Below are 14,239 nucleotides of genomic sequence, written 5' to 3' on the forward strand. Positions count from 1 at the left end.
ACCTAATTCCAAAATGCAAGCCATTAGGGGAATATCAAATACACGTCAAATATCTAATTACTGCCACCTAATCTAGAATTTAACTAACCAGACAATACCTAATGTTATGCTTCTAGATCCTGCTTGTTGACTAATGAGGAAGAACGAGAAAAGTTTGTGCTAACATTCACCTCTTAACTATACTAAGTGCAGAATACGCGCAATTTGTAAGAGGTAGATTTTTTTTTGGGGGGGGGGGGTTACCTAACTTAACTTTAAGCTTTTGCTCAATTTAATTTAATTTAAATCAAAAAAGATATCATTCATGACCAGCAAGACATCCAACTACAACAGTATAAGCTATTCATTCACAACAAGAAAACCAGCATCTGCAGTCCTTCTTTTGGCAGTCAGCATTAGCCATCTTGTTATAGCATGTTCTAACCAAATCGAACTTTGTTCCTACTATTAAATAAGCCTTTGCAAAATACTTTTTTAAGGCAATGGCGCAATGCCAAAATATAGTAAACATCTCATTGTTAATTTAAAGCACTGAAATGAAGGTTAAACAACAAAATAGTTTTTCAAGGAAGTCGTTCTTTTGTAGGTATTGTAAAGTGATACTAATACAGTAAGTGATCAGTAGACACATTTCCATCTGATGGATACAAACCTCTTTGCAGTGCGAGACCATGGTGCACAAAGGCTTTTCTACCAGAACGTGATATGCTTTGGGGTGATTGATGATGTCCATTAAGATCCTGTGATGGGTCATATTTGGAGTCGCTATTACCAAAACGTCACAAAGTCTGCTGTCCAACAGCTCCTGGTGCCCTCCGAAAACCTTCAAAACTTTCAAGTCATACACCTTGCAACGCAGTATTGTCTGCTCAAGTAAACACATGTCCTAATAATTGTAACTGATGTCAAATTATAATACTACCTCCGGTCCTAATTATAAGAGCCAGTTGACTAATTTGAAGAGATTAAGAAAGTAAGTTGAGTTAGTTATTTGTCCTAAATAGATGTTGTCTTTCCTAAAATATCATTACTAATCAAGTGTATTGACTAAAACTATCATTGTTAGAAGGGCTATTTTAGAAAAAAATATAAATATGAGAGATAAAGTGGATTGAGATCTTATATTTAGGATCAAAATAAAAATCAAACGGTTTTATATTAAGTACCGGAGATAGTATACAATTTATACGCACCACTCATTAATCATATTCCATACAATTCTAATCTTAGCTGAATGTTCGCAAATGCTATATGCCACCGCAATTTGAAGTAATTAAACTACGAATCATCACAGCAAAAACCCAATCCAACTACATAAACACGGATAAGAATATTGCTAAAGGGAAATGAAAGAGAGCAGAATCTTACTTTGAGAGGCCAGTTAAAGGACTGTGCTAAATCGAGGGCGTGCTGTTGGGAAGGAACGTGAGGGTCGGCTATGGCGACGACGACGACGCCCTCGGTGCGAAGATGGTACAAATTGATGAGATGCTCTCTGCCCATCATTCCAACGCCTATGATTCCGTACTTCACCGTACTAGTTTTGTGATCAGCAGAATCCATGGATTCTAATTTCTTAGCACAGAACCAGCAGAGGCTTCAGCCTTCAGCTCTAGTGGTGGTATCTCACTGAGGAGTCCGGAGGGGTCATCAACGGTCCCATGCTTGTGAATTGTGATTCTTTGGAGATGCTATGTTCCGTAGCTTTTTTTTTTTTTTTGTGGTACAAATGTCCGTTAATTTAATGATATAATAAAAAGCAATTAAAGATTTGTGCTTTGGTCAAAAATATAAATATTTTGTTGAATCTTTTATCTGATTATTATAACACTGCTAATATTCTTAATATAAGACTATTTAACTAATCTAATTAAATTAAAAAGGTTATATTAGTTAGTTAATTATAAGATATGATATGTTTTTCTAAAAATACTATAATCATCTTCCTTAATATCTTCCCTTCCTCCTCTATTTGATCATGGTTGAAGAAGTATCAATACGGATGATTTAGAAAAAATTGTTAAATATGATAAATAGGTCTTATATTTAAAACCAAAATCAACTCAACAATTAAGTCTTATATTGAAGACCGAAAATATTTTGTAATTGATTCATTTAATAATTATAAATTAATATACTTGAATGTAAAAGATCAAGTTTTTCATGTTGGGTTTCCAGCTTTGTCCAATGATCGCCCGATCAGCATCAATGAACGATTTTTACCACTATCTTTTTCGATGTTTTCTTCTAAAATGTTTTTTTAAATGTTTTCTGGAACGTCTCACTCTATTTTGAAATCATTTTGTTACTCAAAAGGACATTTTTTTTCCTCGTAAAATTACTGCTTAAAAATTGTGCGTGTTATCTGTTAAAGGGACTCGAGCAATTTAGGAGTGTGCTTTTCGTTTCCTGGTTTTGTGAGTTTAATGCTGGTACTTTTTAGTGTCTTTAAGGAGTGGGCTCGCCCCAATTCTACAAACATGGGCTTCATTTAGGAGTTTTCTTTTTAATATAGACAACTCAGGGCTAAAATATAACTAATAAATTAAGAGTTACTATAATGCATGAACCTTATAATTTGCTTTCATTTGGTTTTGCTCCCTATAGCTTCAAATTATTCACAAGCTCTAGTCCCTCAAATTTTTTTTCTTCTAAAACTTTAGACCTTATTTGTTCACCCAAAAAAAAAAACTTTAGACCTTACATTTTAATAAAAATGTTGACATTACAAAAATCTATGATTTCAAATTATAAGGATCAAAACCAAGATGGAAACAAACTATAAGAACCAAGCCTTGTATTAACTCTTAAACTACTGCTCGGGTCTATTTACAAGAAAAAAAGTCACGATTAAAATTTAATTATGGCTTGTTTCTTATGAATAAGCCTAGACATAGTAAGATGAATACTAATTTAAATTTAAAACATCATAACATATTTTCCATATCATAATAAATTAACATTTTATAGATAAATACACATTTTCACAGTTACTCGGTATGCCCAATATTCTCATATCATTCTTCATCAGCAAGTATGAGTAGATGCCCTCAAATGTTTGTTTAGTCTTCAAATTCTCTGGAATGACAAAATCTGCTAGCAGGGTAGAAGTATTTCACAGTAGTGCTGACTACTTCTTGACCATTTTGTGTCCAATGTTTGGTCTGTGCGTACGAACAGTATTGCCTGTAACCATGGATTTGAGTATTTCTACTGGTTTTGGAACTTCGTATACAATACCACTTTTTGTGGATATCCATACTTTATAGATTTATGTCTTTTAATGGGAGGGGCAAAAAACAGACATCCATGTACATTATAGAATCCAGAATTTCTGTCCGTTCTATACATGAAACTAATAAATACTTCAACAGCAGGAGTTCACATGTAAAAATCAATCGACATCCAATCACTAGGTACAAAAATTTTGAAACCCCATTTCACATCTATCAATATGAAAAACACGGCATCCAACACCAACACTACATTTCCTAGACACTTAGGTAATTATAAATTTTGATTAATGACTAAACTTGTTCCGTTGAAACTCATATTGTGACTAGCATTTGTTGTTGCAGAATAAACCAATTTAAAAATAGAATAAGATACTCGATAAAGCATGAGTTCCAGTATCAGAAGTCTTTCCATTTACGAATTTCATGAATTCCTATTTGTGTTGTAAGAGTAGAATACCCAGAAAGACAAGTGATCAATGATAGTGAAACTGAATGCTAAGTAACTAGCAAGATTAAGATCTTTCTGCTTCCTTTCAGGATAAAATATAAAAGAACAACGACATTTTACGGTGTAATATTCCCCAACCCATAATAGAAATTAGGGAGCTACAAGAGATTTCAGATCCGAGAGAAAAAATGGAATGCAAGTCCCAATCATATAATTTCTTGGTATCGGAGTTCAGAATTTGGAGACGAACCCACTAACAAGAAACAGGATCTCATTGCATTTACAATTGACCTAATTTTGAATCTGGTTAAGTCTCCTATAAATCAACTTCAAACATAACCTGACAAATCCAGATCCAGTAAATCGCAGCTCTCGCATTCGGTTACGTCTCTATATCAGAACCTTGTCCCTGAAAGAACAACACACGCCGTCAAATTAGTCTCAACCAATAGCACTCTTCAATCAGACATTCCGAGTTCGCTATTCTGGATCTATTAATTTCTTTCCAAATATCCGCCCATCAGACATTCAAATACTACAGTAGTTTCTATGGCCAACAAAGATATTAGAAAATTGAAAAAAGAAACGAAAAACACATGCCGATAATGCTGATCTAATTAACTAACATTGGTTAGAAAGAAAAGGGAAAATACGGAGGAAAACAAAGGCACACCTACGTCTGTTTGGAATAGGAAGAAGATGAGGGAACGCGCTTGTTCCGGAACATCATGTAACCGACGGGTAATACGACTCCGATCATCATAACGGCGGCTCCCATTAAGTATCTGAGTGGGCTTGGAGGTTCCACCTCTAGGAAAATCTTACCCTGCATCGCGGGAGAACACGACCACAAGAAGAAACTCAATACCAAAATGAGCAAATTTTCGAAGAAAATGAGGTGATCATGAAAACCTAAGAAATACTGATGCAGATCGGGGGGAAATCAATTACAGAAAAGGCAAGAGGGAGGAAATTATTACAGGCATATCGTGCAAAGTCAGGGATCGAATTGAGGGGAAAGTACGGTACTATGCTCTCAATTCTCAAATCTCGACTCGGAATGAGGGGCAAAGTCAGGGATCGAATTGAGGGAAAGTACGGGACCATTGGGTGATTGGAGTATAGCCGGCGGTTTGCGCTTATTGACCTACCGTGAGCATTTTTGTTTGAAAATAATTATGGCCAAAACCCCAATTTAAAAATATTTTATTGGGAGGGATCATGAATTTATGAAATTATTATAAATATTTTCATATTTTTTTCTGTAAAACTTGTGGACTTTCATTGTGATTTTATAAATTCATAGTTCGTGAGAACAAAATATATATTCTAGACTTGGTTCTTTTATTTTTAATCAATAATTTTCTTATGAATTTAAATTGTTATTTGAAATTTTTATATATGGACATTATTTTTATTCTCTTGTTTGGACAGCACTCCAGACAGAAATTTAGACGGTACCGTATGCATGCATTGAGACATTTGCATGACTTAAATTTGATTCAAATAATTTTATTTTTATTTAAATTAATTTTTATGGTTAATTAAAAATAATTAAATACAACGTTATAATTTTGCTGAAAAATTGACTTTAAAAATTTAAACGGTTGCCTATATCGGGCTTCTTCTTTTTTTTAAATATATATAATAAAAATTTATATTTTCTTTAAGCAACACAATCTCAATGTGAACTAACTACATAATAAAATTTATATAAAATTTTTATTCACACAATATTAAATTTGTAATAATCGTATGATAAATATATATTTTTAATTGCTGTAAATATATAATTGTGACTGCTCTTTTTTTTTTTGGTTATGAGTAGCTTTCCGTTCTTAAAAACTAGAATGATGTTGCGAGAATTAAAATGAGGTCTGAAAGAAAAAAAAATAACTATAAAAAAACCATAATAACATATGAGAAGTTATTTTCTAAAACTTATTATTACAAACTACTGATATTAAACTTTTTAATAATTATAGGCTTTTTTTAAACTTTATAACAATTCTTCCAATGATATTTGTTCGAGCTACCTTTGAGCCTTTTGACAATTTGTCTAGGCTATAAGCTGTCTTCCATTTAGTATGCATGCAATCACGAGTCTCAAAATGAAAAATCTAAAAAAGAAAAGCCGTTGTAGTTCTATTCTGTCACCAACCCTTTTCCATTCGCAAAATCATGAAGCAAAGCAACTTTAAAACAAATCATCAAATGTAACCCCGATGTTTTCGGGACCATATCAGTCATGGTCACTGGATTTTCTTTCTTCCTTTAGCTTATTCTTGCAACTAACTAAGAGTATGGTTGGATTAGCAGTGAGAGAAGTTACTTTTTTTTAATCTGATTTTTATAAAAGTCAAATTGAATAAAAATCAAGTAGTGCGATAGGATTCATGTTTAGATTGACTTTTGTAAAAAAAATTAATTTAAGAAGGTGAAACTTGTTTGAATGATTAATAAAAAAATAAGTTTAAATATAAAATAACTGAAAAGAATATAAATTTTATTATATACATTACATATGTATAATGTGATAATTTTAAGAAAATATTAAATATCAAAATTATAAAAACAGAAGGACTTGTTGTATTATTGAAAAAGTTGTAAAATATTTCTTATTTTAATTATTATTTGTACATTAACAAATAAAAATAACAACAAATAAATGTGGATAGCATGATTATTTTCTATGCAAATGACACTTCTTTTGAGGCAAAGGTAAAAGTTACTTCTTTTCATGAAGCTCCTTTTTTTCTATTAGAATCCCAAACAAAAATTTTGGCCAGAAGTTGCTTTTATCGATGAGAAGTCAGTTTGGGATCTCAAAATACCATTGACAAACTCAATTATTTTTACATATTTTGATATTTTTTATATGAGTTTTGTCAACTTAATTGGTTCCTTTTGGCCTTAATTGATTATTAATTGGTTTGATATGTTTTATTTTGAATTATTATTTTATAGGGGCAAAATTATCATATTTTGGTTTAATTGTGACTAATTGATTTTTGAGAACAATTAATGTTACCTTATCTTTGAATTTTTGTTACAGGTTTTTGGAAGATTTTCAAAATAAAAAAATAAAAAAAAAAAAAGAGAAAAGAAAAAAATAAATTAAAAAAAACTAAAATAATAAAAGTGGGGAGCAAAACGTTGCGTTTTGCCCCCTCCCCACTAAACCTATTATTCATATGATCAACGCGAGCAGCGCACAGGAGGAGAGAGGAGACAGACACACGCGAGGTGGGCAGCACACGAAACAGAGGCGACGTTGAACGAGCTGTGAGGCGGGACACGCGAGAGGTACGAATAGAGGCAGTGAACCAGCGGCGTGAAGGAGAGGATTCAGCGTGAGCTTCCACAGCGAAATCACATCCCAGCATTCATCTTCTTTTTTCTTCATGGCTGAACCGAATTGGTTTGTTGGAGCTGTGGTTGTGATGGTTAAGAGTAGCTAAATCCTCCAATTCTCTAGAACAGTGTTTATGGCTTGAACTTGGAGCTTCAAATGGGAGTTTCAACTATTCTAATCTTTACTTCTTTCATTATAATTGTGATTTCTATATCTTAGAATGAATTTTATAATGTTTGAATGGGCTGTGATGATTTATATTTGTATTGAGATTGGTTGTAGTTGTTGGAATCTTTGATTAGCATTTAACATTATGCTATTAGCTTTAATTTCTTTACATTGTACTGGGTCAGACTATGTTTTGAAATTATTGTGAACATTTAGTGGTAATTCAAGATGGTTTGGTTATTGGACTAAAAATGTTAATTGCTTTTCTTTGATTTTCTTTTTGGCTAATTGTACTGAAACAGTTTAATTGTGAATAATTAATATGCAAGGTGACTTGGTGTTGATTATTCTAATTAAACCGAGTCTAGGGGGTGGCCCTTAGAGTCTTTTGAATTTAGCTAACTCCCAAATTAATTGAAGTAATGATAGCCTTAATCATTGTGCTAGAGGATTGCTCTTCCATTTGCTATCACTTGTTAATTTTTTTTATTCATTTAATTCATATCCATTTTATAAACTAAAAATCCAAAAATTATTTACTCATTTTGCATCCTTTTAAATTTTGCCAATTAGTTAATTAAAAAGAAAATCAATCCCTTTCCACGTCAATTCTTTATTTTTGATACTTAGTTGCTTAGGATTTCAAATAAAGGCTCCTCAAAGTGAAATAACCCGAATTTTGTACTATATTGCATTACTTGGATTTATTTTTGATTGGGAACCCCAAGACAAACGACAAAGGCTCTCATCAGCCATCCCCAACACGGTCTAAGGGTGTGTTTGTATTCACATTTTGACCCCAAAATGTATGATTCAAATGGCAAACGGTACTTTTTCATAAAAAGTGGTGTTTGGTTTAATGTTTATACAATTTGACTTTTGGATCTCAAATGGATTTATGAAAGAAGCTAATCAATCCTGTTTTTACCAGTAGGATGTAACGGTGCGGTGGAAAGGTAGCATTTTTCAATTTCTTTCTAATAATAAATTAATTTCTTTGCTTTAAATAGTGGGATGTAACGTGCGGTGGAAAGATAGCATTTTTCAATTTCTTTCTAATAATAAATTAATTTCTTTATTTTAAATGATTTTATTTTCAATTTTTTTTACAATTGTCGCATTATATACATTTAATATTAAATATATACTACTTCCAGTTTTTAATATAAAAGCTAGTTAATTAATTTGGAAAGACTAAAAAAGTTAGTTAAATTAGTTATTTATAATAAATAGTTGTTGTTTTATATTTAGAATCAAATTTAATATCAAACTAACTTTTATATTAAGGACTGGAAGTAATATTACTTAATAAAATTCATATCTTTTTTGTTCATTTTACATATAACTTAACTTTTTCGTTAGTTATCGAAACAAATTTTAGTTTCTCAAACTGACTTTTTTACAAAATCTAATTCAAACATAAATCACATTATACTATCTGACTTTTATCCAATCTCACTTTTATAGAAGTTAGATTAAAAAAAAATTACTTCTCCCCCCACTAATCCAAACACACTAAGGGAATTATAACATGAATATTTCCATTTGATTAAATTAGTGAGTTCACATGTAAATGCACCTCGTTTTGGTGCATATTGTTATATTCAAACAAATGATTACGCTATAAAATACAAGAAGGATGGGAAAAAGAACTATGGCAATCTCTTTCCGACACATGTAGCTTGGCGTCTCATTTTGGCGCTTTGTAACCCATTAAAATACAACTGTCTTCTTTCCTTCATAAGGTAATACTCGAAGCTCACAATAAGATCTGATAGCCTTTGAAAGACATTGTTTCTCAAGGCTCTCTGATTTCTGCACAAAGCTCTGCAGGTTGTCCCTGTGGGATACCCTCTCCACCTGCAAATATAAGATTCAGCCATTTTTACTCACACGAGAAAAAGAAAGAGGCATACTCTAGGCTGTGTCCGCTAAGTTTAGGATATAACATGCACCTTCACAATTTATTCAGACTTCTTCATATACTTTGCAATATATCTTAGTGCTTATAACTGATACAGAAGCCCAGGGAGGCTACACAGATTTTTCAGCAGCAGCATCTGTTTGTATTGTCAATGGGATGATGATCTAAGTCTAACTGCAAGTTAAACTTAAAAGTAAATTTAATGGTCTTCCTTTATCAATGTCACCTATAGCCCATTCACATCAATGTTACCATTTACGCATTGTTGTGAACTAGCCACTGTAACCTGAACAAAAATGGCTATAAATGTTTTATGTGCTCACCATTTGTTCAATTATGGGCCCCGCATCAAGTTCGTCAGTCACAAAGTGACTCGTTGCCCCAATTAATTTCACACCTGCATCAAAGGCCTGCCAACACAATCTAACATATTAAAACTCATGTGTGATTAGGAAGCAACAAAAAGCACAAATGATTAAGTGTCAGCGACTAACCTGCCTAGATGGATTGCCACCCCTGAATGATGGCAACAGACCATGGTGAATGTTAATGATGTCCTTCCCATAGCCCTTTAAGAAGTTGCCAGATAGTATCTGCAGAGGTTAATTAATGCCACATACTTTAGAACAGTTTAGGAAGGAAAAAAAAAAGAAGTCGAACTCTTCAAATCAATTTTATGCGAGATAGTGGCATGGAACGCAACCGAAAGGTAATTATATACCCAAGTCACATTGTCATAACTTCTAATGAATAGCCAATTCTTGCAGAACAGAAAATAGAACCAATTACCCAAATCCCTCTCTTAGACATTAGAGCAATTAGTAAACAAAAAATATGAGTTATTTACCTGCATATACCTTGCAAGGACTGAAAAATCTGTATTCTGAACCAGCTCCAAGATCTCCCCTTCTCTTTTATTCTCTTTGGTTGTGCTTAAAAAATGATAAGGAATGCCATGCCTCTCAAGAAAACGAAAAACATGGGTATTTGGTCCCCTGTCGTGGTTACTGCCAAATGTGCCATTGAAGACATTATTTAGATCCAAGAGGAGGTCAAGGGGGAAATAAAACAAAACAAACGAATGAGAGATATCAATCTAAAGGTGTTATTTCTGAACTTGTACCTAATTACACACTTGATATCCACTGGAAGTCTTCCATCCTGCCACGCATGTAGTAAATCAACCAGGCAATGATCCTACAAAAATAGAAAGAGAGCTTCAATACCCAAACAACAGCAGAAAATGTCACAAGAGAAATAACAACGTCTACCTGCTTTGACACCAGAACAGCTATCCTATATTTAGGATCCAGCGCTGGCACCCTTACAACAGATCTCATTGCATTAAATTCTTTTGAAAGCTTTAGAAAGTCTTCATGCATTTGCACGCGTGGCCATTTAACAGGATCAAATACAAAATCACTGCAATGATCAGCACAAGGTACAGCTTCATTCATAGGTTCAGTAAACCAAAAATACCTCATTAGCTTCTTGTGCCACAGAGCAAAAAGAGAAAGAAAATTGTTGTGGACTTCTTCAAGTCATAAAAGAAGTTTTCTTAGAAAAATAATAGAAATAAAATTGGCAGAATATAAGACATCCGCTTTAATTTTTGAGAAATTGTTTACAGCGAAGTTTTTATTGCCCTCAGTCATTCTCCCGACATTAAAAAGCCAGCTTTAAGGATCAATGGCAAGAAGATTAAATGGGTAATCAGTTACCAGTTTAACTGAGCTCCCATGCCCCCTCCTTCTCTCTCTCTCTCTGTGTGTGTGTGTGTGTGTGTGTGTGTGTGTGTGTGTGTGTGTGAGGTTTAACCTTTATTGGCTTTGATGGGAGCTCAAGCACTCACACTGAGGCAAGCTTGATAGTACACTTGCTAAGAAGTGTCCCTCATGCCTAGGAAATACAAAATTTAAGCTTTACAGCACTAAGCACAGTCCACATTGGTGAATGAGAGAGGATTGGGAAGGGCAAAAAAAAAAAATTCCTTTTGAGAGAAGATGCTTTTTATATCAAAAGGCTTGAAAACTTGCATTGTTGGCAGCTAAGAATTTATAATACTAGCATGGATAAATATGTTAGTTTTTTACTGCATTTGACATGTTGTATCAGTATTTGAAAGTAATTAGAAGTGTCTTATCAAGTACGACGTAATTCTGGATCCGAAATCTTGATTTATCATAGGTTAGCAGCCATAAATAAAACAAATTGACACAGATTGGCTTGATCAAAAATAGTACACTTGAAATAAAAATGAACCAGCACGATAGACTGTATTTCTAAATTCACGTACAAGACATTGGAGCTACCTTCTAGAGTAGAAGACTCGTTTATTTTCAGGTACAAAAACATCAGCGGCGAGAATGTTTCCACCTCTAGAAGCAATACAATCCGACAGCTTGGCTACAATTCCGACCGTATCCTATCACAAAACCAATTCAATTCCCACCTGGGCACCCAGAACGGAACCTCTTCCCACCCGCTTACGAAACTTGGCATCAACAATAATAATTTTCTCGGCAATTAAAAGAGAAATGACCGGAAGAATGAAAACTAAAAAGCGCAAATAAGCATCTAAATAGAAAAGCCATATCATGGGGGTCAAAAATAACAGAAAAGCTAAATGAGAATGTAACTTACAGGGCACTGAAATACATGGATTCCATGGGTGAGAAAGGAAGAGGATGGTGATCCAACAGAGTCGTCAGGGAATTTCAAAGAATTGAAGGACCTGTTTGTCAATCCAACAACTTGAGGGAGGCTGCAAGAGACTCTACGTGCTAATGCCATCCTCTGCTTAAGTTTGCCTCTCGATTTCTCGCTCTATAAGATCGATGAAGTAGTACCAACCACCCGCTTGGTGGGGTTGGTTTGCGAGAGAAGTTGAAGCAGAGGCTTCCTCTGGCTTTGGGTCGATCCAATCCAACCATGTGCTCAGCTCGACGACATGCCGTTTTGCCGTGTAAGGATATTCACAGAATTATAGAACGATAAATAAATAATAATCATAAAATTCTTGGCTTAGAATCAAGAGGGGAAAGGCAGAAGATAGGAATGGCCGAATGGATTCGGAAAAACTGAAATGGGAATTTAAATTAATGGATCTTAATATAAACTCCCTCTGGCCTTAAAGACTATTTTGAAAAAATATATATAAATATGAGAGACAAAATAAATTAGAGTCTTATATTTAGGATCAAAATAAAAGTCAAACGAGGTCTTATATTAAGGACCAGAGGTAGTAATTCATAATTATTTTAAAATTGAGTATTATTAAGTTATTTTCCAACACATAATACTACTGATTCTTAATATAAAAGTTAAATAAATAATTTATGATATTAAAAAGAACTAGTTAAATTGATTAATTGTGTGTTGACTTTTCTAAATTATGTTATTTAATTAATCATGTACATTGGACTATGGAAGTTATCTCTTAATAAAAACCTCTTACAATTAATAGAGATATTTTAAATTTAATATTATAAATGTAGGAGAGAAAATGTATTAAAATCTTTATAACACAATCCAATTTTCAAATAGCCATTATATTATAGAAGGAGGGAGATAGTAGTTTTTTTATAAGTTTTATTATACATATTGTGGTGCATTCGTTATATATATATATATATATATATATATATTGATTACTGTTATAATAATTCTTGTCAAAAAATTGGTGAATTTCTTTTTTTTCTAGAGTATCCTCCTACCGGAACGATAAGAGACTAATCTTTCAGAATACTGTCAGGTACTATAGTGGGAATTCCTTTCAACAGTGGTTTTTACATACATATCGTTCTAAGAATCAAACTCAAGACATGATATTTAAAGTGTCTAAATCTCTATCATTTGGATCAATACTTGTTGGTAAATTGGTGAATTTTAAATTTACCTTCTTTTATTTCTATCCACAAGCGCGCCCACAAGTGTGGGCTGGTCATGGGCGGCTGGTGAGAGTGACCCTTCTTGACGCTGACACTCACAAATTCACAATTTCTTAAAGCATTCAAAGAATGCAAAACCTGACACCTCAGATAATTATTAAGAGATTAAAAATGAAATTATATTGTATTTAGTAAAATTCTCCATTTATCCGAAAAAATACCCCACCACCACCATCACCAGCACTTGCTCCGGAGCCACCACCGATGGCCATTGAAGCATAAATTACCTATTGACTCAGATTTTGACAAATTCTTTTTTCAACATTAAGAAGTTTGAATTTTGACAAGATGCTGTTTAAATAATTTTTTTGATAGTGTAATACTACGTGTTTAACAGATTCTTAAATTTTAGGGCCCTTAGCGCAAAATGTGTATTTCATTTGGTCCTGAAAAGAAAATTTTCCACGTTTTAACTTTTAAATACTACTTCCCGTTCTTAATATAAAATCTAGTTAACTAATTTGGAAATACTAAAGAAGTTACTAAATTACTTTAAAATATTTATATTTATTATTTTTTTTAAATAAATTTGACTCACTTATAAATTAATGTATAATCTAATGATATATATAAATATTTTAGAGATATTATATAACATATGTTATAATTAAGTATTGTTTAGTAACTTTCTTAATCTCCTCAATTAGTTAATTGAGTCTTATATATATTAAACATCAGAGCTAGTATATTATGAGTAAAAGTCAACTGTTTGATTCTCCTGATCTTCATAACCTTGCTTGCTGTCAAAGGTGCAACATTATTACATTCCATTTCTATTCAGATTTTGTATAGATATTTCCGTGAGACCAGGTTCAATGTTCAATGTCAGTTACATTCTCTAAAATCCTGGACTATCTTATCTTAAAATTCGGTAAAAATTAAATTGGATAATTTGATTTATATTTGAATTAAATTTTATAAATAAACAAGTTTATAAAAATAGAAATTGTTTCGATTATTATTCAAATTTTTGTAAGAGTTTGACATTACCGCTATATAAATTGAAAGGCAATGACAAATGAAGATGACAAGCATGTAATTTATTTATTTTTTTCACGCCACAGTACTCATTATACTTTTTAGGTTTGAAATTCGAACTCAAAATTAGAAATTCTGGAGAGATGTGATTGGTGTCATTTGAACTGCAAGACTCCGACG

General features: G+C 32.7%; 2 protein-coding genes and 1 long non-coding RNA gene across 4 annotated transcripts; all 3 read right to left on the reverse strand.

Annotated features, from left to right (window-relative positions):
* Window positions 1-652: 652 nt before the first annotated feature.
* LOC114711569 (inositol 2-dehydrogenase/D-chiro-inositol 3-dehydrogenase-like) lies at window positions 653-1,665 on the reverse strand (the record flags this gene model as incomplete). Its single annotated transcript, XM_028895981.1, has 2 exons — window positions 1,369-1,665; window positions 653-823 (listed from the first exon to the last, which is right to left on the reverse strand). Coding segments are annotated over exons 1-2 (366 nt in total), but the record flags the coding sequence as incomplete, so codon positions are not given.
* Window positions 1,666-3,713: 2,048 nt separating this feature from the next.
* Window positions 3,714-4,775, reverse strand: LOC114711587 (uncharacterized). The gene is made up of 2 exons (XR_003737150.1): window positions 4,358-4,775; window positions 3,714-4,093 (listed from the first exon to the last, which is right to left on the reverse strand). It is a non-coding gene; the product is annotated as an uncharacterized LOC114711587 (long non-coding RNA).
* A 3,955-nt stretch (window positions 4,776-8,730) lies between these two features.
* LOC114711586 (formyltetrahydrofolate deformylase 1, mitochondrial) lies at window positions 8,731-12,033 on the reverse strand. Of its 2 annotated transcripts, XM_028896001.1 has the most exons (8): window positions 11,775-12,033; window positions 11,444-11,556; window positions 10,403-10,553; window positions 10,255-10,328; window positions 9,979-10,138; window positions 9,626-9,724; window positions 9,455-9,541; window positions 8,731-9,067 (listed from the first exon to the last, which is right to left on the reverse strand). In XM_028896001.1, exons 1-8 carry the CDS (start codon window positions 11,922-11,924, stop codon window positions 8,921-8,923), a joined length of 981 nt encoding a protein of 326 aa, XP_028751834.1. In that variant the 5' UTR covers window positions 11,925-12,033; the 3' UTR covers window positions 8,731-8,920. The 2 variants fall into 2 exon arrangements, with proteins under 2 accessions (XP_028751834.1, XP_028751835.1); XM_028896002.1 differs by lacking the exon at window positions 11,444-11,556 and having other exon boundaries at window positions 11,775-11,931.
* Between the last annotated feature and the right edge of the window lie 2,206 nt (window positions 12,034-14,239).

This window comes from Neltuma alba, unplaced genomic scaffold (assembly GCF_004799145.2).
Source record: "Neltuma alba isolate B1F8T4 unplaced genomic scaffold, ASM479914v2 tig00011299_pilon, whole genome shotgun sequence".
NCBI classification, from domain to species: domain Eukaryota; kingdom Viridiplantae; phylum Streptophyta; class Magnoliopsida; order Fabales; family Fabaceae; genus Neltuma; species Neltuma alba.